The sequence below is a fragment of the Watersipora subatra genome, chromosome 10, assembly GCF_963576615.1.
Source record: "Watersipora subatra chromosome 10, tzWatSuba1.1, whole genome shotgun sequence".
NCBI classification, from domain to species: domain Eukaryota; kingdom Metazoa; phylum Bryozoa; class Gymnolaemata; order Cheilostomatida; family Watersiporidae; genus Watersipora; species Watersipora subatra.
This window is the reverse complement of record NC_088717.1, coordinates 39,678,446-39,701,991: the sequence shown is the minus strand read 5'-3', so window position 1 is coordinate 39,701,991 and position 23,546 is coordinate 39,678,446. Positions and strand designations below refer to the sequence as shown.

Sequence of the window (23,546 nt, the reverse complement as noted above, 5' to 3'; positions counted from 1 at the left end):
TTGTGAACACTTTTTATGCATAGTAAAACTAGCCATAATATTTTTCCAAGGGAAAACCAACCATAACATTTCTACATTTTTATACAATTTTAGACCAAAATAGTCTAAAGCTGAAAAGATGTAGATAACAAAATTAATACAACATAAATTAAAGTAGCAATTTGAGACTGCACAGATGTCTTATAATACAGGAATGCACCATAGTTTAGTTTAGCAGCTTGCAATCCACAGTATTTACTTTGTGACACTGACCAAATATATAGTTTCACGCAATTTGGTATAATAACTGCCTACAATTTGTATCTTGTAACACTTATCTGACTCACAGTTCAATATTATCAGTCTATAAAAGATTAACCGCAAACTGCATTTAAAAAGGATGTGAAAATAAGCTTTAGTTATGCAAACAAACTAGTAAAATACTAATGATCTCGTTCACTCTCTGCGCTACTTATTCTCTTCCTCTCATTTTATCACCTCATTACCCTTTCTTCACTTTTCTCCTCTACCCTTTGCCCTTCCAGTACCTTTTACCTCTACCCTAATCTCTCAGGCTCAAATTCCTTTCTTTTCTGTTTCTCTCACTACTTTTCTTGTTCTCGTTTTTTTTCCTCTTTCCTTCTTTGTTCTTTCTTTCACGCTTTTTCTCTTTCACTCTCTTTTTCCCCTCCTCTCTTTCACGCGCTTTATCTTTCACGCACTCTCTCTCATGCCCTCTCATTATCACGCTCTCTCATGCTCTCTCTCTCTCTCTTTCACGCTATCTTTCTTTCACGCTTTCTCTATATCTCTCTCTTTCACGCTCTCTCTCGCTTTCATTCTCTCTCTTTCACACTCTCTCTTTCACGCTCTCTTTCTTTCACGCTCTCTCTCTTTCACGCTTTCTCTCTCTTTCACGCTCTCCCCTCTCTGACTTTCTCTCGCACTCCCTCTCTCCCTCTCTCTCTCTCTCGGTCTCTCACACCTTTGACTTTTTCTCTCTTTTTTACCTTTTTTGCCATCACTTTCTTTACCTCTCTCTTCCAATTTGTGTGTCAATGCAAGTCTTTGATTATTTGCACTGACACACACCACATTAACTGCTAAACATGCGACAGTTTTGTAAAAATAAAAGTAATCGACTTTGCCCTTTACAGAAGAGGACTGGAAAGCTGAGGCCAATACATGAATGTAGTGTACAATTGCAGACCATTCAGGCCTAGAGAGCTAGCTCTGACGTCTAGACGCCATTGATCATGTTACTTGTAAAGAGACCGCTCCACACATTTTTTCTTTGTAATTGTTATAAAACTTGCTTGTCAACCACAGGTCAATACAGAAATACAAGAGGAAGTTATGTCATTTTCAAGCACAAAGCTTTTATAATCCTTGGCAACTCTATTTCTCTATGAGCCATGTGTATGCTGTTGTTTCATAACTTACCAATATTTTTGTAAATATACTCTTTGATAAGAAATGCCAGTTTTAATGGTCACAGTAGTTGATGGTTTCATCTAGTTTTCTCTGTTGAAGTGTATATTCTGAACAATGATCAAATGTTTTTCTTTAAACAACCTGAAACTGCTAATACAATTGCAGCAATAACAATTGCAGTCTTTGTGCAGAAAACTGATTTGTATTTAACATATAGCAACATTGGACATTCTAACTTTTAAACTACATATCTTGAGAAAAGTGTTTTGTGTAGTTGAAATAAATGAAGAGAAAATAAAAATAACTGTAAAGGTTTTCAAACTTTGTCAAACAACTGTAACTTTCAAACTTCATATCATGAGAAAAAATGATAGTGCAGGCCAAATAAATTAAAAAAAATAAAACACATACAAAAGGATTTAGATGTAAATGTGAAATAATTAGCAAGTAATAGCTAAATTAAGTCGGTTTTACTACGATTACCTTAAAAAATGATTCGGTAATGATACAATTAATATGAATTAAGAATACAAAGTAGAAGTCCTCAATACGTTGAAATAATAATAACAATTAGCGCATAGAAATGCGTTTGTATGAAAAAGGTTACTGTTCCACCAGAAGCTCTCCATCAAAACTTTAAATACGATCATACTGGTACCTTCTCAATACTGGTACAAATGTAAAAATGAAATATCGTACTGTCTTTACCTGACTGAGCGGAGAGAGAATGTACTTCTCTCCTTTCTCCACCAATTTCATGAAAGTACTCACTTCGCTGCCCACGTAGGCAATAACCGCTAAGACCACTTCCACTCTGTAACTGGTCTTCTCTCGTATCATTATTATTGCTACTATTGTTATATATGCAAAGATGAAGCATCGTTTGCCCAGTATCTTCCAACTCTATGCTGACCAGCTTCTGTCAATTCTTTAGAATTCGCTTCAAGCCTGCAATGCCTATTTCTAATCAGTTTATTGATCTCTTGTTCTTGAATAGTTTTTCACATCATTAATCTATCTGCCATGTTGGTTGTGTACTCATAGCCTTCTGGTTCAATTAGTTGTAGTTCACTCCGTTTTTTACACTATTCTTTCATATTACCTTTAACTGCTAATGTAACTGCGGGTGATAAAACTGTTTATACTATAGGTTTAATATAATTGATATGCAAAGGTACGAAAATTGGTTAAGATTTCAATTAAGTTAAAAATCTTTGTAACAATTTTAAGTATCTTATGCATCAGCATCTTCACTTTTGCAAAATCATACAATTGAGAATAAAGATAAGATCTATTCATAGTTTTATAATTATGACATTTGTTAAAATATTGTTGCATGTACTAACGATAATAGATTCAATGAGATGATATGTGACTCTTTTTGTTAGGTAAGTTGGTAACACAGGGTGAGAGACAGAGCAATTGTGTGTCAATACGTGATTCATTCCCTTACAAAAGACATGTTGTCTGTTGTGTAGAAACATATAAAAAAAACTTGCTGAGGTAATGTAATACTATTTGTTCCAATAGCTTGCAGGGGATGCTATGAGGAAAATAGGTCAGTACTAGTTTGGCGAGTTTTTGCTCCCTGTCTTATGTGTTGGTGTTACATTGGCAAGCAAGTTGTAAATGTGCTATAGATAGTCAGCAATCATGTTAAGATCAACAAGTAGATACGGTTTTCTGATGTCATCTGTTCCAGGTGATTTGCGACTTGGCAATCCCCTGATGAGCGACGGCCTCTATTTGCACTAATATAATAGATTTGGTTAGCCCACAAGCTATTATTGGTTATTTGATTTTGTAGAAGTGGTCTGCAGTAAAATAAAACTAAGAGATCTCATCTGGCGGAATTGAACAACTTGTTACCCATTCTACGCAAATTATCATGTAAAATTTATAGCATGCCTACTCTTTCATTCAAACATATTTGCCCATTTTTAGAACAAGAAGTGTTTCCTTGAAAGGTTTTTAATTATTAATAATTTTAACACTTTTATACAGGCAATATTATTCGGTTGAGTTGCTACTAGCTGAGAAGATGACCATTGTTGATATTATATGAATACTATGCGTATTCATGGTCTATGTGATTATACATTTTCATTACCTAGAATAATAAACACTGAGCCAACCTCTAGCAGCAGTGTGGTTACGGACATAAAACATAAATATTATTTCGACCATATTACTTAATCATACAGTGTATAACTCATACTAGAAACATGAACATGGTGCCCTACGAGTGAGGAAAATATTCACGAACCCTCAGAGAACCGGAATTACCTATAATCATGAAGCTAGGAATAGATTTTCTTACCCCTAAACCAATCAAAGATGGAGGCAACCTACCTACGCAATGGGTAAGATTCAGAGGAATATGAGCTCTTTCTCGTGGCCACAGAGAAGACAACCAATGATAATAAAGCCAAAGTAGCTTTGGTTCTAAGATGCATTGGGCTTGGAGGTATGGACACCTTCAAAACTTTCAAATATGAAACTGAAAAATCTAAAGATGTTTTAGACAAATTTGAGTGGTTCTTTTCAGAAAACTTTCAACAATATTGTGAAATGCCATCAACTGCTATCAATGAAACAGGAGCCCAATATATATTGATGGTTTTGTGACAAGCCTCCACAAAGTAGCTGGAGAAGGACAACTTGAAGATATGTTTGATGATTTTTTGTATCAAGCTCTGTTATTGGGCACCAATGACGAGCGTACAAGACGCAAGTTATTAGAAATTGATGTAGATTTAGCCACCGCAATCAAGTGATGCAAGCTAGGTGAATCGTTTAGCAACGACTTCAAACTAATCAGCCCTAAGTAAACAGCACATGCAGTGAGAAATAGGAACAGAGCAGCTATCAGATCAGAACCCAGCAGTCCAATAGAAAAACTCTGAGACCAGAATCCAGTAACTCCAATGCAAGAGCACAATCTGGAAATTGTGGAACAAGCCGCGACCCAGAAAATGTCCAGCATATGGCAAGGTATGTCATGAATGTAATGAATATAATCACTATCAAAAGCTATGTAGGCCTAAAGCTGTGCATCAGCAGAAGAAGACAAGGAAGGAGAATCAGATTAATTGATAATGTTGATCAAGGTAACCAAACAACATGAGAAGTTACTAGCATCAATAGAAACCAGAAGTGGAAACAGAAATAAAGTGATTGAATATCGGCTAAACACTGGAGCCTCATGCAACATCCTAAGCCATCAGGATTACAAGCTGTTACAGATTACAAGGATTACAAGGAATACAAACCTGACAACACCTATCTGCAGTTTTTTGATGGTTCTAGACTCAAGTCACTAGGCACTTGTGAAGTTCAGGTTGAAAAACTAAATCTCATATTCTTTGTACTAAAACACACAACCGGAGTTTGTTATTAATTAATACTTGCCTGGATTTGGGACTTATTACAGCCAACAATAAGTTGGTAAACCTGGTATTTGATGCCACGCCGTATGTTATCAAGAAGTACGATGATGTGTTCAATGGCATACGTTGTCTCCCTGGAGAGTATGTCATCGAGGTCAAAGAAGGAGCCCAACCACACAAAAGTCATAAAAGAAAAGTGCCGCATTCGATAAAAAATGACCTGAAAGCCAAGCTGAAGTCACTGGTAGTGAATAAAATAATAGCTAAAGTGGACTACCCAACTGATTGGATAAACAATCTAGTAGTGGTGGTAAAGCCCAACAAAAAATTGAGACTGTCTGGATCCAGCCAACCTCAACAACGTCATCAAGAAGAACCATTCTTTGATGCCAACTTTAGATGATGCCCTGTGTGAACTAGACGGAGCTATGACCTTCTCACTGTGTGATGCCAATACGAATTCTTACAGGTAAAGCTATCAAAATCAGCAAGTGACTTAACAACCTTCTGGATTTCTTTTGGCAAATAAAAGTGGCTGAGGATGGCTTTTGGATTATCCTCATCACCTGAGGCGTTTCAATGAAGACTAGCACAAGCTCTACATGGATGGCTTAGAAGGCGTCACGTTAGTTGCTGATGATATTCTCATCTATGGAAAAGGGAAAACCAAAGAGGGAGCAATGATAGACCACAATCTCAAGCTGGATAAGCTTTTAGCCAGAGCAAGGAAGGTAAACCTGAAGTTGAATAAAGATAAATGCAGATTCCCAATAGAAAAACCGCCATATATTGGTCACCTGATCAGCAAGGATGGTGTTAAGCCGGACCCACAGAAGATAAGTTCTATCAAAGACATGACACCTCCCACAGACAGCGACAGGGTAAGATGGTTTTTGGGACACATAAACTACCTGAGCAAGTTTATTCCCAACTGTTCGGCAGAATTTGAATCACTAAGAAGACTGATTGGCACCACAGACAGAGAATTTGTTTAGGCACAAGACCAGGCGATGAATTTTGAGAAATTTAAGTCACTCATGACAACAGAGTCTGTCCTACAATACTTCAAAACAGAAAAGCCAGTTGTTGTACAGACTGATGCTAGCTCAATGGGTCTTGGAGTGGTGCTTATACAAAAAAAGGAAAACAGGAAAACTGGAAATATACAGGAAAACTTGTGGCCAATGCTTTCATAAGTCTGAGTAATAGCGAGGATAAATATGCTTCCATTGAACTAGGGTTGGTGGCTATTGTGTATGGAATGCAGAAATTTGACCAATATGTCTTCGAAAACACTGACGTCACAATTCACACTGATCACAAATCGCAGGAGTCAATTATGAATAAGCCTCCTCTCAAAGCACCCGCCGGTTCCAAACAATGATACTAGCCCTACAGAGATACCCAAGCAAAGTGGTTTATCGACCTGGAGGCCAACAGGTGACAACAGGAGACGGTAAAGCCTTGAAAACAATGCAACTAACCAATTCAATATGAACCAGATATCCATGGTACAACAGATGCTCTCAACAATCAACACTGACCAGGACCTACCAGTGTTACTAATGACATTGCAGACAATCAAGATAATGATCAAACAAGACCAGGAGATGCAGTTGTTGATACAATTGATTACAAGAGGACAGCCAAACAGACCAGATGACGTTCCTGAATCAATCGAGCCATACGTCTCCTACAGAGATGAACTAGCAGTAGCCATGTTATTATATATAGAGGGCACAGAGTAATTATTCCCACAAAGTGTCGTCCAAAGATACGCAAGAAACTACACACAAGTCATCAAGGAACAGCGGCTACCTTGAGACGAGCGAGTTCAGCTGTTTACTAGCCTGAAATGGCCAGAGATATACAAGTACACAGAGACAACTGCGTAACATGTGCCATGGATTCTCCCCAACAGCAGAGGGAAACAATTCTTAACCATGACATACCTGGTCAAGTTTAGAGTAAACTGGGTCTGTATATTCATACATATGTCAGACAGAACTACCTTATTCTGGTGGACTACTTCTCAGTTTTCTTCGAGGTGGAGCATCTAAACAAATCTGACTCACAGTGATAAATGTGTAAAAAGACCTTCTCCAGATATGGAATACCACATAAGGTTCAATCAGAAAATGGACCTCAATTCATGCCAGCAGAGTTTGCCTCTTTTAGCCGAGAGTGGGATGTCATCCACAAAACCAGTTCTCCGGTTTGTCAACAATCGAATGGCAAGGCCGAATCAGCAGTCAAAATAGTTAAGAAGCCGATGAGAAGATTTCAAGACCCTTACCAGGCACTGCTAAAGTACAGGAACACACCAACAGCAGTTATGTCAACATCACCAGTTGAGAGGATGCTGGGCAGATCCACAAGGTTTATGCTACTAACGGAAGTTGATAATAAGAGAGAAAAAAATGAGACAGTACTCAAAGAGAAACAGAAAAAGAAGTTAGTTACCCAAACAAGTCATGACAAAGGAGCCAAAGACTTGCGCACCTTAAACTTTGGTGATCCAGTACTACTGAAAGACTTCAAGGCCTCTAAATGGTGTCATGGAAAGATACTAGACCAGCTAGCAGATAGATCACCCACTGTCTGGAATGAGAATACAGATGCCATCGTTTATAGAAGTAGAGTAGACCTCAAACGAGACCCTACTAGTTCTGAGATACCAGCCATCATGGCACCTATACCAGATTAGTTGATCATTGCTATAGAAGAGGAGCCAGTAGTGACATATGTACCGGCATATGATGGCACAAGTAGCACAGTAGAAATTATGCTTGTACCTTGCACTGGAACACAACCAGTCAGAGAATTAAAACTCCCAAGCAGATTCAAAAACTTTGTTATGACTCACAACAACTAGACACCCATTTCTCAGCATAAGCTGGTGTGATGCCCACTGGTCCGTGAAGGCAGTTAACCTGCACTGCACGGGCCTGCACCTGGGTAGTGCAATAGTTCAAGAGGTCAGGAGCAACCACACTACAAGACATTATAAATTGTATTTGACATTCTTTAATCCTATACTCACAAACTCATTTAGTTAGTTAGTACAACTCCACTTAATAAAAAAAGGATGTTGATAATATTATATAAATACTAAGTGTTGTTATGGGTGAATGTGGAGAAATCATGTTATGCATAACTAATCCAAACCCACACACACAACATTAGTGTCGGATTTACTTTGTCATTTCATTTTATTTTGACTATGTTCAGTTTGTGTACTTTGCTTTGTCATGCGGGAACTAATTTGATTATTACTGGTTTGAGTACAAGTGAAGGTGTTAAGCTGTTGTAAGCAATACTGATATTTATCAGCAAAAGTGAGTTTTTCATTTTATAAGTTCAACGATTAAAATAGACAACGTAACAAAATTCTAAACAATAATATTAATGACAAAAGGTTAAAATAGCTACTAAAAGTTAAGCCCTTACTCGAACATTCGTCCATGTTTGCTTGCTCAGTCTCGTACGGCTGCGAGTTTCAATAGTCAGATGAGAATCATGACAGTCCCTATGTATAGAGGCTCGGTAGTTGAGATAGGGAAGTAGAAGCGGATCAGCTGATGATGGAGAAGGAAGCTCCATAGGTAGGGAAAAGATAGAGGCACCAGCGACAGAGGAAAGAGAGAGAGAGCGAAGCTCCAGAAGGAAAAGGGAGGGAGGCTCTGGAGGCAGAGGGACGCGCCTCAACAAGCAGGGGGTGCCTCAGTAGGTCCTCCAGGAAAAAGAGATAGATCGACTGCAGATAGAGAAAGAGTTGTTGGAGCTGTTCTCTTTTAAAGATGTCTTTGTTAGCCTGTGAGGTGTTTAGGCGCTCAGGTTCTGTTATTTATGTTGCATAGGGATAGCAATTAAGTGAACTTGTCTTAAGTACGTCATGAGAGTATATTGTTTGGAAATGATGACTAACTCCAATTGTCTTGGTCGTGTCTGGTACAGGTCTGATAGCTTTTAATGATTTTTTGGCATGTTAATTTATGTCCCTTTCCTGATAGGCTACTTCCACATGAGGTTTTTAAGCTGCTTGTAGATTAGTATCATTACTGTCTTTATTGCTGGTCTTCCAATGTATTAGGTGTCACATTCATTGTAATTTTGCGTACATACCTGCCAACTCTCACGCTTTGGGCATGAGACTCACGCAATCACCCCAAAGAAAAGATGAAAATGTGTGAGAAATGCGTGAGATTTTTGCCCCAATTTCCACAATTTTACATATACTATCATTGATACATCAATTGCCCCAAAACCAAATCTCACGCATTGCCCCACTCTTGGGTTGGCAGGTCTGATTGTTACAATACCACTTGTTAGTAGGCTGTCGGGTCAAGGACATAGGGCACTTCCTGTTGTGCGCGGCATGGTCGGGCTGATACATTATACTTATTATATACTTACGATATACTTACAATATACTTGCAATTTAGCCGCATCCAAACATGGTGTCAGAAGAGGATTAGCAACAATAATTACCAGTCTCACTAACACTCATGACCAATAGACAGTACATAACGATAAATAATAGTGTGGGTTCAACAAGCTGAAGGAGCTAATGAATGGACTACTAATCTACAGCGACAACCACGACTCATCATCTCGTCAACAAACCTACTTATGAGCATAACGAAGTCAACGAACTACAACAACATACAATTACAGTAGCGCTATTAGGGGTAGAAGAGTGATTATGGTGATATATATACATAAAGACATACATCCCATAGCATTCGTTCGTGCACTCGTTGTTGCTATTGATTGACTACATCACTACTAGCTTATTAGATATACCCACGCAGACGCTCACAGTATTACTAGAGGCGCAAATAGTAGTCTGTGTCGTTTTTATAAGCAACAGCATCTACTGCATGTATCATTCTTATAATTAAGAAGATTATATAGATAGATAGATATATATATAGTTTTTTTAGTCCTTGACCTGAATTTTTTTGTGTAGGTTATTTAGTATAGTGGTTGTTCGCTTTCATCTATTTACAGTGATTCATAGTACTCATTATTATGGAATCATTGCTTCCAGAACCGTTGTCAGAAACAACTGAGGCGTCTACTTTAGCGACACAGTGGACCAGATTCAAGAGACAGTTTGATTGGTTTATAGCAGCTAACGATAAGGCAAAAGCTAAAGATGAAATGAAGCTGGCTATACTCTTACGCACAGTGGGGCCAAGAGGTATTGACATATACGACAATTTCAATCTGACAGATGAAGAGCGCAAAAATTATGCAACAGTTGTTAAAGCATTTGATGATTACTGCAAGCCTAGAGTGAATTTGTTTGCAGAGAGACACAAATTTCTGACAATGAAGCAAGGTGAGCAGACTGTTGATCAATTCTTGACAGCATTACGTAAGCAAGCAAGAGAGTATTGTGACTTTAAAGAAGCAGCCGAGGATTGGATCTTGCATGCGCTCACTTTGGGTTTATCGGATGAGGGGACGAGAAAAAGGTTCTTTGAAAAAGAAGACCTTGATCTGGAAAAGGCTATAAAGATCTGCAGAACAGTAGAGGATACACAAAAAGAAATGGCAGGGCTTAAGCTGAATGAGGAAGCACATGCGGTGTATAAGCGTCCATCGCGACCGGTTGATAGCACAGTAGTCATAAAGAAGGAACCAAAAGCGAGAGGTAATTGCAAGTACTGTGGCACATCACACCCTCCTCGGCAGTGTCCAGCATTTGGAAAAGCATGCAATGCTTGTGGCACAATGAATCATTTCTCAAGAGTCTGTCGAAAGAAAAATGAAGCAAGCGTGAAACTAGTCGATGAACTAAGAGAAGATCAGGTGAACATGGTAATGAAGGAAGGAGACATGTCTTCGGGGTCAGAGGATGCATGGCTAATCAGGGTTCAGCGCGAAGGCCGTAAACTGGTAACTAACCTACAAGTCAAAGCTGAGGGAATTAGGGCTCCAAAATGGCTAAAGACTCAGCTGGACACAGCAGCTACATGTAATATTTTGAGCTTTCAAGCCAATGAGCAGTTAGGCAAACCGCCATTGCAAAAGAGTTCGACGAAGCTTAGCATGTACAATGGCACAGTGGAACTATCATTGGGTAGATGTGCTTTAACTGTTATGAACAGTGAAAAGCCAGTGATTTTGAGGTTTGAGGTGATAGATTGCAAAAATCTTACATTGTTATCCTTGGACTCATGCCTATTGTTGCAGTTGCTAACAGTGAATGAATGTGTTGACTTGGTAGAAGGAAAGGAATCGGACACTATAGCATGGGCTTTAGAACAATACAAAGATGTTTTCACCGGCCTGGGTAAATTAGCAGGGGAGTACGATATTGAAGCTGATGAATCTGTCAGACCTGTTCAGAATTATAGGCCAAGAAGAATACCTTTTGCGCTTAGGGCAGATCTAGCCAAAAAGTTGGATGCTTTAGAAAAACAGGAGATTATAGCTAAAGTGGACAAACCCACTCCGTGGATTTCAAACCTTCTGGCCATGAGGAAACCGTCAGGGTCTATTCGAGTTTGTTTAGATCCAACTGATCTCAACAAGGCAATACAAAGAAATCATTACCCATTACCAACTTTGGAAGATGTGTTACCAACATTGAAGAATGCCAAGGTGTTTTCGTTGGTGGATGCTAAGGATGGTTTCCTACAGATTGAGCTGAGTGAAAGGAGTAGTTTCCTTACTACGTTTTGGACACCTAAAGGCAGATATCGATGGAAAAGAATGCCCTTTGGCTTGAGTAGCAGTCCAGAAGAGTTTCAGAGACGTTTAAATGTAGCGCTAGAAGGCATTGAGGGATTAGCAGTTGTGGCAGATGATGTGTCGATAGTGGGCCGAGGACAGAATATAGATGAGGCAATGAGAGATCACGATAAAACCTTAGTAACTTTACTTCAGAGGGCCCGTGAGACAGGGCTAAAGCTGAATAAAGAGAAACTGAGATTAAGATTGAGAGAAATACCATACATAGGACATATCTTATGTGAAAGCGGAGTGAAAGCAGATCCCAACAAACAAAGGGATATAGTTGATATGCAAACTCCAAAGACAGTAGTGGAGCTTCGGAGGTTTTTAGGCTTTGCAAATTATCTTAGCAGGTTTATGCCTAATCTAGCCACGGTTACAGAGCCGCTGAGAGCACTGTTAGGCAAAGGGGCCGACTTCAAGTGGGAGCAAAGACAGGAGAAAGCATTCCAAGAAGTGAAACAGTTGGTGCTGAGTGGTGAAACCCTTGGTTATTTTGATCATACCAAACCTATTGTTTTGCAATGTGATGCCAGCACTGTTGGGCTTGGGGCAGTACTATTACAGGACGAAAAACCTATTGCTTATGCTTCTCGCTCATTGACCAAATGTGAAAAGAACTACGCACCCCTTGAATTAGAGTGCTTAGCCATGGTTTATGGTTGCCATCGGTTTGACCAATACATTGAATCCAATTACCAATCCAAATTGAACACAATATAAAATTACTTGGGGTCACAATTGATGCAAATTTTGGTTTCAATACGCATATAAAACTAACAGTGACCAAGGCAAAACAATGTTTATATGCTCTTCGTACGATTCGACATCTTTTGTCTGTTGAAGATGCTAAATTAATATATACTTCAATAGTCCGAAGTCGTCTTGAATATTGTGCTACTTTGTTTATGTTTCTTGGTAAATGTCATTCAGACCAAATTGAGGCTTGCCAAAATAAAGCGGTGCGAGTAATATGCAAAGCACCTAAATCCTTCTCAGTAACTGATGGTCGTCGATTATTGGGCCTACATACTCTCGCCAGTCGGCGTTCTTTCTTTTACAGGCAGTTGATAGGCAAAGTGGAGGTAGCTACAGTGGCCAGTGCTCTATACAAATATATTCAACAGGATAGTGAGAGACACCAAATAAGCCTAAGATCGCAATGCTCATTAATAACACCATCTATTAATAAGAACTATGGCAGACAATCTTTTAAATATAACGCTATCAAGATTATGAAAGAAGAGGTATTAGATCCTGTGAATGAGCTGTCATTTGATATTGATTAACTGGCCATACTGTGACTACTGACCATTCTATATTTGATTTACTAACACTGGTATACTAAAAACATTGAATTAAAATTATTAAAAACCATCGGTTGTCACTTTACAACCATAGCTGACATAAGAATAGTAGAGTATTGTGTCACCCGCGTTAAAATTTTTTTTAAAATGACCATACTAATAATTACTAACTTGGAATCTAAATACTCAATCAACTCAGCTTGCATATATATATACACTATATATATATACTCAGCTCAATCAACGATCTTATTATCCTCTTATAGAAATCATATTATTGTAGCCACTATCAATTTTATTCTCAATTATCATATTATACCACATTATATTAGCTTTAATTTTTAATTATGAGGTCAACAGAACACTATTTTCTCATGAAAACCTCAATAAATAATATTCACAAACAAACATTTATGGCCACCCAGATGTGACAGTTTGTGACAGATGCAATTTAGCCGCATCCAAACACTGATTGCGTATGTCTTTGTGTTTAAGCATTTCTCCATTACGCTATCAGCTTTTGCTAATACTCCTATACGACAGCGTATTCGTTGACTATATGCGATTGTACGTTTTCATTACCGAGAGCAATAAACACCAGGCCGGCCTCTAGCAGCAGCATGGTCACGGTCATAAAACATAAATATTATCTCGACCATATTTAATGAATCAATTATTTTGTTGTCCAATGGTCTATCTATATGCATGATCAAGGTCCACTTAACCCAGGCGAACATTTATAGAGAAACAAAAAAACTGTTATCACACATGGTATGAAACTGTCGACAAATCACAAACAAGTAAGTCGAACCGAAACCGTTCCAAACCTTTTGTTTAATTTGCAGAGGGGAAATGATTCTACGGTAATTAATCGTCTGCGACCACTGCATTCGAAATCCTTTCATGGGGTTTAAACTTATGTCAAGACGACAGGTCAACTCTCTATGTCTATTGATTAAAAACTCGGGTTCCTACTTGCCTGCGTACGTACGCTCATCTCAAGTAGCGGGATCTCCACTAGCGGGCCAAGGTTATATTAAAGCTGGCGGAGGCAAGAAGCGTTGAAAAAATATTGAAGGAAAGTATAAAATTTACATAAGATGGATGTTTGGAAGAGTCCATTTTCAGAAAATCGACAAATTCAGCACAAATCAACGTCTTTAAGCAATTACAGAGATCAGCATTTCAAGGTTCGCATCACATTTCATAGTCAACAGTTTGGCTGTTTATTTAAACAATGAAATATTTTCTTCAATATGTACAAGGCAGTAACTATCTGGGTTCTTCCTGTACTTGATGTATTCTTTATTGGTCATTTGTTGTGATGAGGGATTGACGTGTTTTTAACGACTGAATCGCTTGCAATTTGCCATAGGTTTTTCGATCAAAATAAACCAAAATCATTTAATTGACTAATTTGATGGTGAAAGAAAATATTGGCTCAACGTTCTTGTGGTAAATATTTAGTTGTGTTTTAGATTAAATGTCAGCTAGTCAGTTTGTCAATATTTTTATTGAAACTGACGCTACTTCATCGCCGTATAAAAATGCTGATTTTTCATCATGTCCACTTGTAAAGCATTTGTAAATAATTAATTGCTAATGGTTGCGTCCATTTTATTAATTAGATCAGTCAGCGTTTAGTAGTTTAGTACTTAATTTGGTTTTAGTCATTGGCCTTTCAAGATTACCAAGCTGTTCAGACACGGGCCTTTTAGATGTTGAAAAGTAAAATGACGGCATCTGTTAAGTAGGCCCTAACTAAAAACGTTTTTAGTGCAAATATTTTATTATTGAGCTATGTACAAAAAATTGGTCGTCAGTCAGCTAGAACCTTTTAACATGACATCGTTAGATCTTTGGAGTTTGTTACCAGTTAAACAGTATGACCCTAAACTAAGGTTATGTACTGGAAATAATGAACCTTTTTGAAACTGCATATATTGTATTATCCACTACCTGTAGATAGGGTTATAAAAAATCCCAAAAAATGTACCGCAGAGTTCCTAACATCTGATTCACATTACCAGTAGTTTTTGTAAGCCTGGGAAGTCGTGAAAGGGAAAATTGGATTTTAAAGCATCTCGGCATTAATTACCGTAAAACCTCTAATTGAATGCCATGTCACTCTATTTTTGAACCCTTACTCTATAGAAGCGGTCAATTAAAGGCAGAATTCAAATAGAGGCTAGCGGTGTGTAAATTTATCAAATGGCTCGTCAGAATTTTTGTAAGATAAGTTTAGCCCTATTAAGGGCGAAGCGAATGTTGCTTATATTTTGCTCTCTTTTTCCGGTGGAGTGATATTAAACCTTTTGGAAGCAATAAATCTGCTAACTTACCTCCAACTTGTCAAAGATCTCTTAATAAATATGCGTCGAGAAACATCTCTATCAGTTGATATTTATTGCTTGCAATTGACCTACAACGATATTATAGCCTGTGTCCTTTCCAATTTGTTGGCAGTTTCAATTTTTATTTTATTCTCAATTTGAAGACATGTTTTTATTTTATATCTATATTGAACAACTAGCTGTGCTACCCGGCGTTGCCCGGGTAATAAAATGGTTTTTGGACAGAAAATTGATTTGTATTTAACATCTAACAACATATTGCCACTCTAACTTTCAAACTACATATCATGAGAAAGTTGTTTTGTGTAATTGAAATAAATTACGAGAGAAAATAAACACAACTGTAAAGGTTTTCAAACTTTTTCAAACAACTGTAACTTTCAAACTTCATATCATGAAAAAAAGGTTTTGTGTAGGGCAACTAAATTAAAAATAAATAAAACAACTGTAAAGGTTTTCAGACCACCGTAAATTTAAAAGTTCATAACTTTCAGCGGCATATAGCTTTTAATAACATACAGTGGAAACTCGGTTCTCGAACCTAATTCGTTCCAGAAGGTTGTTATGTGTTACCCATTAGGTTAGGTTCAGGCCTGCCAACCCAAGAGTGGGGCAATGCTTGAGATTTGGTTTTGGAGCAATTGATGCATCAATGACAGTATATATATATAATATTGTGAAAATTGGGGCAAAAATCTCACACATTTCTCACTCATTCTCATTTTTTTGCTTTATTGTGTGAGTCTCACGCCTAATGCGTTAGTCTCACGCCTAATGCGCGAGTCTCACGCCTAATGCGTGAGTCTCACGCCTAATGCGTGAGACTCACGCATTAGGCGTGAGAGTTGGCGGGCCTGGTTAGGTTATGTGTTAGGGTTGTTCTAGTGTTGTTAACCGAGTTGTTCGAGATCCGAAACAATTTTGCCCATTAAAATAAAATTATGTAGATTTTAATCCATTCCAAGGTGAGAAAAACTTTGGTAAATTCAGAGAAATAGTTCGGTAAAGTATTTTTTTCAACATTTTACACCATAACTTGTACTGTATACTGCATACTATAAATAAAAACAGGTATATATAGATCGTGTTTATTTTAATAAAAAGTTTTTTATTTATGATGATGGAAAAAGAAAACAAAAGTAAACATTTTGTACGTTTGGCTTTTAAAACATCAAAAACATTAAAGGTTAAAATACAATACTAAAAATTGCAAAAATAGATAATGAAACAGCAAAAAATGCAACAGATCAGTTACATCAAAAATCGTAGGAAAAAGAAAATATAAACAGCAGTGGCACATTTACTTTACATCGTTAAAGAAGAATCCTCCTCCAAAACAATTTAGGGTAACTTGACTGAAATGATTATCTCCCGAGAAACTTTCTTCGGTAGAGGGTAGAGGAGACTGTCGTCCCAGATAGTTTCTCCCTTTTTGTAAAGAATTTATGAAGCGTAAAGTGCTTATCCGCTTCTATGCTTTTCCGGAGCTTTGCTAATTGCAATGCGCAGGCTCCGGTTTAGTGAGAACCGGATTTATGTTCAAGCTCCAAGGCGAACAAATCTCAAAACCTTTGTTAGAAAACCTAAGGCTAAAATAATTAGCGTGCGCGCAGTGTATCTGTTATATGAAATCGTATGATGATCACTATGGCGTTTTAGCTCGGTGACAGAGCATCCGGCTAAAACAATCATCGATGCGAAAATTGTCGTGAGTTCAAATCCATCAGAACGCGGAATATCAGTAACAAGATTTTAAGATCTATAGTCGGAATGACAGACAGATATACGACATACGGACATACTTTGAGAAATATATATATATACAGTATATAGATGTCGCCTAAAAGCTAATCGCACTCATTGATATGTTTACTCCAGTTTGCAGCCAAAACTAGCTTTTTCTGTGCAATACAAGTGGAGTTATGAGCATTGATTCATTGTAAGCCGTGTTAAGATAGCCGCAAGGATGCTATTAAATAGCATGCTATAAATTTGCATATTTATAAGTTATATAAAAATAATCTATCCAATTATACAAATATATATTTATGAACAAGTGACATAAACGAACCATACTTATATTACATGCAGAAACAAAAATTAACGTTTTTAAAACAAAAATATTTCTTGTCCTTTCCTCGGATAGCTACGCTCTGATTGTTACTTTCGATGGAACGAACTTCTTTTAGTTGTCCAATACCTTCCACAATATCTTCTGGCCTCAACTCTTCATCTGCACCGCTGAACTAGTCGATATTAGCGTCGAAACAATTTTTTGGCAGAGCAAAACTTTTACGCGCTGCCTTCAGCCCAAATGCAACACTTAAAAGTTTGCTCACTAAACATAACCTTTGGCCCAAAACTTGAAAACCGGTTTTTATATGCATAATCTTTGACCGCCTTAAACAAGGAACTATTATTAGCCTGAGACTGTTAGTAATTATTTTTATGGTGTTGCTTTGAAAGTTCATTCACCATCGTCAATTTAAACTTTTTTTTTATAAATGTAGGCTACTTCAAAGTAAAAAGACCGGACCGCGTTAAACAAGGAACTGCTATTAGCGACAGATATTAGGAGACAGATATTAATTGTTTCTATGGTGTTGCTTTCAAAGTTCATCGACCAACGGAAATTTAGACGGTTTTTATATAGGTACATGTACTTTGAAGTATCAAGACCGCGCTAAACAAGGAACTACTATTAGCCTGAAACCATTATTATTTCTATGGTATTGCTTTTAAAGTAAATCGAAAAGAAATCGGAAAGGTTTGGAGATGGACAAGAGAACTGATTGTTATTGATGTAAATGATTCATTATTAATCCGATTTTGTAGACTTTTTTACTGATCACTTGCTATTATGGGTTCGTAAAGATCAAATATTTTCAAAGTGGCGGCCAACTGGAAGTGGCGTTCAATTAGAGGGTGAGGCTCTATTTTTCAACCCTGTTTTCGTATTGACGGTCAAATAGAGGTAGCGTTCAAATAAAGGTGGTGTTCAATTAGAGGTTTTATGGTATTCTGGGTTTTATTAAAAGTTTTATAATTTACCTTCTTTTACCATAAGATATGTTGAAAGAACTCAAATTTGATCTGTTATACAATTGCTATATGCTTCTTGTTTATTTCTATAATGTAACAGAATTCCTCAAACATTCTTTAAGAAACTATCGAAGGTTCGTTATTCACTTTAACTCGTTCTTGTTTGCTGCCGCATAGATTGCTGTAGTAACCGCTAGTGACCTTCTGCCCTCAGGGTAACAGAGTACAGCAGGAAGACAAACTAAAAAACAGCACTACTCTTTATGTCGGCAACTTGTCATTCTACACCACAGAGGAACAAATTTGGGAGTTGTTCTCTCGTGTTGGTGATGTTAAGCGTATCGTGATGGGCTTAGACAAGCATAGGAAGACTCCATGCGGCTTCTGTTTTGTTGAGTATCCTTTGCTCTATTACAATCAGCGTTAATGTTTTGAATGTTATACCTACCGCTCAGGCGTGTTCATGGTGCTCTTTACATGGTGCATATTTGTATGATTTCTCTGCATAATATTAGCTAAATTTAAGCTGGAATTGAGTCGTAGATAAGAGCGTTTACCTTCTCGACAACTGCCAGTCAAGGCAAACATGTTCTTTTGCTTTCAACTGCTCCTATGAAAGGTTCAGTAATAGCAAGACATTTCGACCTAAATAATTATCCTTACCTGTGCAGGAAATAAAATCATATTGTCTGACTAGCTTTTTTTAGTTTAGGGAGCATTTCATAACAATGTTACCAGATGGTTAACTGACAGTACAAAATACTGTAGCATTAACAATAGCATTTAACATGCATTGATATTTGAATAATTTTTATTAATTTTGAACAAATACTAAGTTTTAACACTTTCAAGTCATGGAGATGGACTAAAAGGTGGTGATCTTTGCCAAGGATTGACCGGAAACGATTGCGTCGCTATTTATTCATCTTTAAATGGCTCAAATTCTTGGAAGTGGAGCGTATGTCACAACGGTTTCAAACAGACGATTTCAGAGAATAGCCGAGGATGGACAATGTTTGAAATTTTCAATTTGTGTAAAAAGAGACTTTTTTGCTAGCACACTCCACAGGTGATATGTGCAAGTCAATTGGTGTAATTCCACAACCACCGCTCAATAATTAATGCTGGCCATATTAATAACCTACAACATGAACTTTTTTGGTATTTATGAAATCTGCTTCGACCTTTCATTATACGTAATCGTCTGCTGTGTTGAGTGGCCAAAAAGATGTAGCAAGATGACTAGATGGGAGAATCTATTATAATGGTGGCCAACAAAAGTGCTTTTGTTTCGCTTTTGTGCGTTAGCTAATCATCGGCGTTGACACTGCAATTCATGTCTCCTTTGTCAACGACCTCCATATGTCACAGCTTAAAGCTTACATCGCGAGCGATTTTTGACTCCAAAACTAGTTTTGTTTGTTCTAACATCTTAATCATTGTTGAAAAAAACAAAATATCATGATTATATTCTTCAAAATGGATGTAGTTTTAAAAATATATAATATATAAAAAAATACATCTGTATTGTTCAAAGTAGATGTAGTTCTAAAATCCTGACAGTTAACTTTTAATTAAATCTACGTCAAAACTTTTTAGTTAGCAAAAAAGTTTTGATGTAGATTTATTTTGAAGTGGTTAGTTATTTCGAGGAATCACAAAATTCATCTTTTGATCACTCTGATAGGCTAGAACTTGGCTCTAAGTACTTAGGGAGCCCTGATTTACTATTCATGGATGAAGTTTTCGGTATCATTTTCAAGCCTGTCTGACAGCAATGAGAAGGGTGACTATTTCGCATAGTTCATTCAACTGGTTGTACGCTGGACGTGTATGAACTACGTGAAACCATATAGATGGAGTTAAAACTGATGGGAACATCATATTATAGATTAAGTGAGTTTGAGAGCTTTTTTGAGGAGATATGCATGTCTCGTGTTTGTGTGTATAGAAGTTTTGCTTTTCTTTTCTAAGGACACCACATGGCTCTCCTTGAACATGCCATAACCCTAAAATATCGGCTTGTATAAGAGATGACACATCCAGTAGTTGAGAGATGCAATAATTTGGATTCAATTTGATGCCTACATACAATGACTTATGGATATGAACCTGTAACTCCGCTGTTTAGGTAGGGCCGTTCCCATTTAAGTTAAGTCTCTTTTCAACCAGTCTAAATTCCTCTTGTCTTGAACTGTCTGTGGTTCTAGCCACAATTGTGTGATCATTTGATTAGTTCCTTGACAGTAGGACAGGTATTACGATAGGGAAGAAGCGGAGAACTGCATGCGTTTTGTGAATGGCACTCGTCTTGATGATAGAATTGTGAGGACTGACTGGGATGCGGGATTTGTAGAAGGAAGACAATATGGCCGAGGCAAATCTGGAGGGCAGGTTAGTGGAATATGTTTGAACACTCATATCTATGCTATAGGGTTGGAGTCAATATGTTACTTCACTTCCTTTTGTTTGTAAATATAATTAAATAGTTCGTTTCTCTCATGGTAATATCTTTACATTTTTTACTTTTGTGTGGTTAGCCATTGAAAGTTGCTCTGAATTGGAGTCGTTCTTTTTAGTTGGAGTTGTCGCATCATTGCCTACTTGTAGAGATTGTTCTCAGTGGTCCAGTCGTTATATGAGTTGATTGAAGTTATTTTATCAGTCAGTTCTCTATTTGATTCAATATTTTTTGATAAATTTCAGGGTCTATTTGAAAACAATTGGTTAACCTTTGATTTTTTTTTAGTTGTCTGTCCTTTATTCTTTGTAAATAGAGAATATTAAAACTGTTTGGAGTTGCTTCATCACTTGATGTTGTCCTTTGTTTAAATAATCTATTTGCTTAAAGTTTCCTATCAGTCGGGGTAGCTTTGTTCTTCTGTTGTTCTATTTTCTAGTGTCTGTCCATTGATTAGATAGTTTGCATCTTTTCGAGGATTTCATCAGATGAGGTTGTACTATCAGTTTGTGTTGTTAAATACTACCATATTTACAAAGGCCATCTTCATGTCATAAGACTTATCAAAATGCAAATTTTGCCTGTTTTCAATAAGTTTTATTTTTAATAAGAACTTTTTCGGTGTTGGCTTTTTTGTTATTGCTTTGCTTGAAAAAGCCTGTAAGCCTGTAGATCATAAATGTTTTAATAGAAGAAATAACAACGATGTTATTTTATGAACTATTAAAATCATAGTCAAAAACATTCAATATGGTTCCTTTAAGAATTGATATGTTGAGGCTTTTATTTTGCAATGATCACACTGGCAAGAGCTACCAATTTTTATGCAGAAATGTTGAAACGGACAAAACATAACTAACGATTGATGGCCTAACGGTTTTAATGTCTAAGATAAGCTGTAAACTTCGGAGCATTTCATGAGAAAGACCTGATATTATTAAAGGTATAATTTCATGCTAACGTTTTTTGACCGATGCCCTTTTTTACTTCCTCCAATTGCTGAAACTCCTCTGACGCTTGGAAGCAAGACAACTCCAACTTTCTCCGCGCAGTTCATCATAACTTCATTGATCAATTTAGTTCCTTGACTTCCCCTAGTTGAGGAACTCTAGCACAACTCAGACCATTCTTTAAATATGAACTTAACACAAAATTTTAGGAGATTTTATTAAAAGTGCTGGTATTTTTCCATAATTTGAGATTGTTTTTGATGTATGAGGTGATCTGACTGCCAGGATGTTTTAAGATTAAAATCCACAATACTTTATTGCGGTTAAAATGCTCAGAAGAAAAATATGTGTCATAATGATGTCACTACGTAGTTGCGCGGCTGGCTGTCTCTCTCCTTATTGATATCGGCTATCGCATTAAAGTTGCAGCATTCTGCGTCTTTATTCTATTGGTCTCTTTGCCAAACTGCAACATAGATGTCATAATCGTTCTTTTGCTTGAATCTAAACATTTCATCAACGGATTTCATTCAAACTACATCTTCCGCCTGAGTAGGTCTACAAAGACTAAAATCACATCAAAATGAGGCTTGAGATCCTTAGCTTTTTATTGATATTATTTTCAATTGTGTCGCTTCCGTGGTGTAAGTTAACATTTAACACACGTGTTCATCTTCTGATGTCAATCAAAGATGCGCTATCACATTAGAAGGCTAGTGATTCTGGATTTTACTGTGTTTGAGCATCTTTTCATCGGTAAGTTTTTTCTTTGAATGTGCTAAGAAAATTTGGTTTAAATTGTATTTGTGAGGGTACTATTAGAAAAAAATGTTTAGTTCGTTTCCCAACCCTTTTGGCCCATGTTGCCTTAGCTATGAAACACAAACATATATTAAAAGAGATGGTACATTTGTAAGCACGATGTGCAGCAATGCCGCTGTCAGTAGGCACATGACCTTGACTCTTTATAAACACAGCGTTAATGAGTAGACAATTCTTAACACTAGCTCTATAGTTTGTTTCGATATCTCTGCTCTCTAAGGTGTATCACTAGTTTCACTGGTTTTCCTGGTCAGTCAGGTTAGTAGTATGAAGATACATGTTGCTGTAGGTAGATCTGTGATATCAAGGTACATGTTGCTGCTGGTAGGTCTGTGATATGAAGGCACATGTTGCTGCTGGTAGGTCTGTGATATGAAGGTACATGTTGCTGTTGGTAGGTATGTGATATTAAGGTACATATTGTTGTTGGTAGGTGCGTGATGAATACCGCACAGACTTTGATGATGGAAGAGGAGGCTATGGCAAAATCGTTCAAGATAAGATTCCTAAATAGTCTGAGGAACAAAAATACGTTGTATTATATATATCAGTTTCTTTTTTGGCTGATTTTTTCTGGCAGAATTTAATTCTCTCTTATAAGTAAATATTTTTATACATACTGGTTAAAAACTGTATATTAGCTCTCACTTATTGTAGTTTGCGAACAAGTCAAATAAAACATATTGAGAGATTTGTAATTTACACCCGTGTTAAAAGAACGATACATTCTGGATGTTATGACCATAAAATAGCAGTTGTGTGTCTCAATATTGTCTGAACTTGTATGGGTACACTTGTGGGAAGTTGTTGCTTAATATACAGTATTGACAATTATTCTAATGTCGGTGCTGGATATGTAACTACTAAAATAGGTGGTCTCATTATTCCTGCTGGCAAACTCGGTATCTTCTGGATACTTCTGTAATTTGTCAGCACATGACAAGACAATGACTCGTAGCTAACTAAGGCTGGTTTGCCGAGCTTGCAGTTTGGAGAGTGCAACTATTTTTACTGTCCATGTGTGAAAGTCACTCCACATCACCATGCATGAAGTTATGGGT

General features: G+C 37.2%; 2 protein-coding genes across 2 annotated transcripts; both read left to right on the top strand.

The window, feature by feature from the left end:
• Nucleotides 1–6,885: 6,885 nt before the first annotated feature.
• On the top strand, nt 6,886–7,509 carry LOC137407064 (uncharacterized). Its single transcript, XM_068093670.1, has one exon. It carries the CDS (start codon nt 6,886–6,888, stop codon nt 7,507–7,509), a length of 624 nt encoding a protein of 207 aa, XP_067949771.1.
• Nucleotides 7,510–13,891: 6,382 nt separating this feature from the next.
• Nucleotides 13,892–23,176, top strand: LOC137405889 (nuclear cap-binding protein subunit 2-like). The gene is made up of 4 exons (XM_068092332.1): nt 13,892–14,046; nt 18,467–18,648; nt 20,508–20,646; nt 22,919–23,176. The coding sequence occupies exons 1-4, from the start codon at nt 13,957–13,959 to the stop codon at nt 22,997–22,999; spliced, it is 492 nt and encodes a 163-aa protein (XP_067948433.1). The 5' UTR covers nt 13,892–13,956; the 3' UTR covers nt 23,000–23,176.
• The last annotated feature ends 370 nt before the right edge of the window (nt 23,177–23,546 follow it).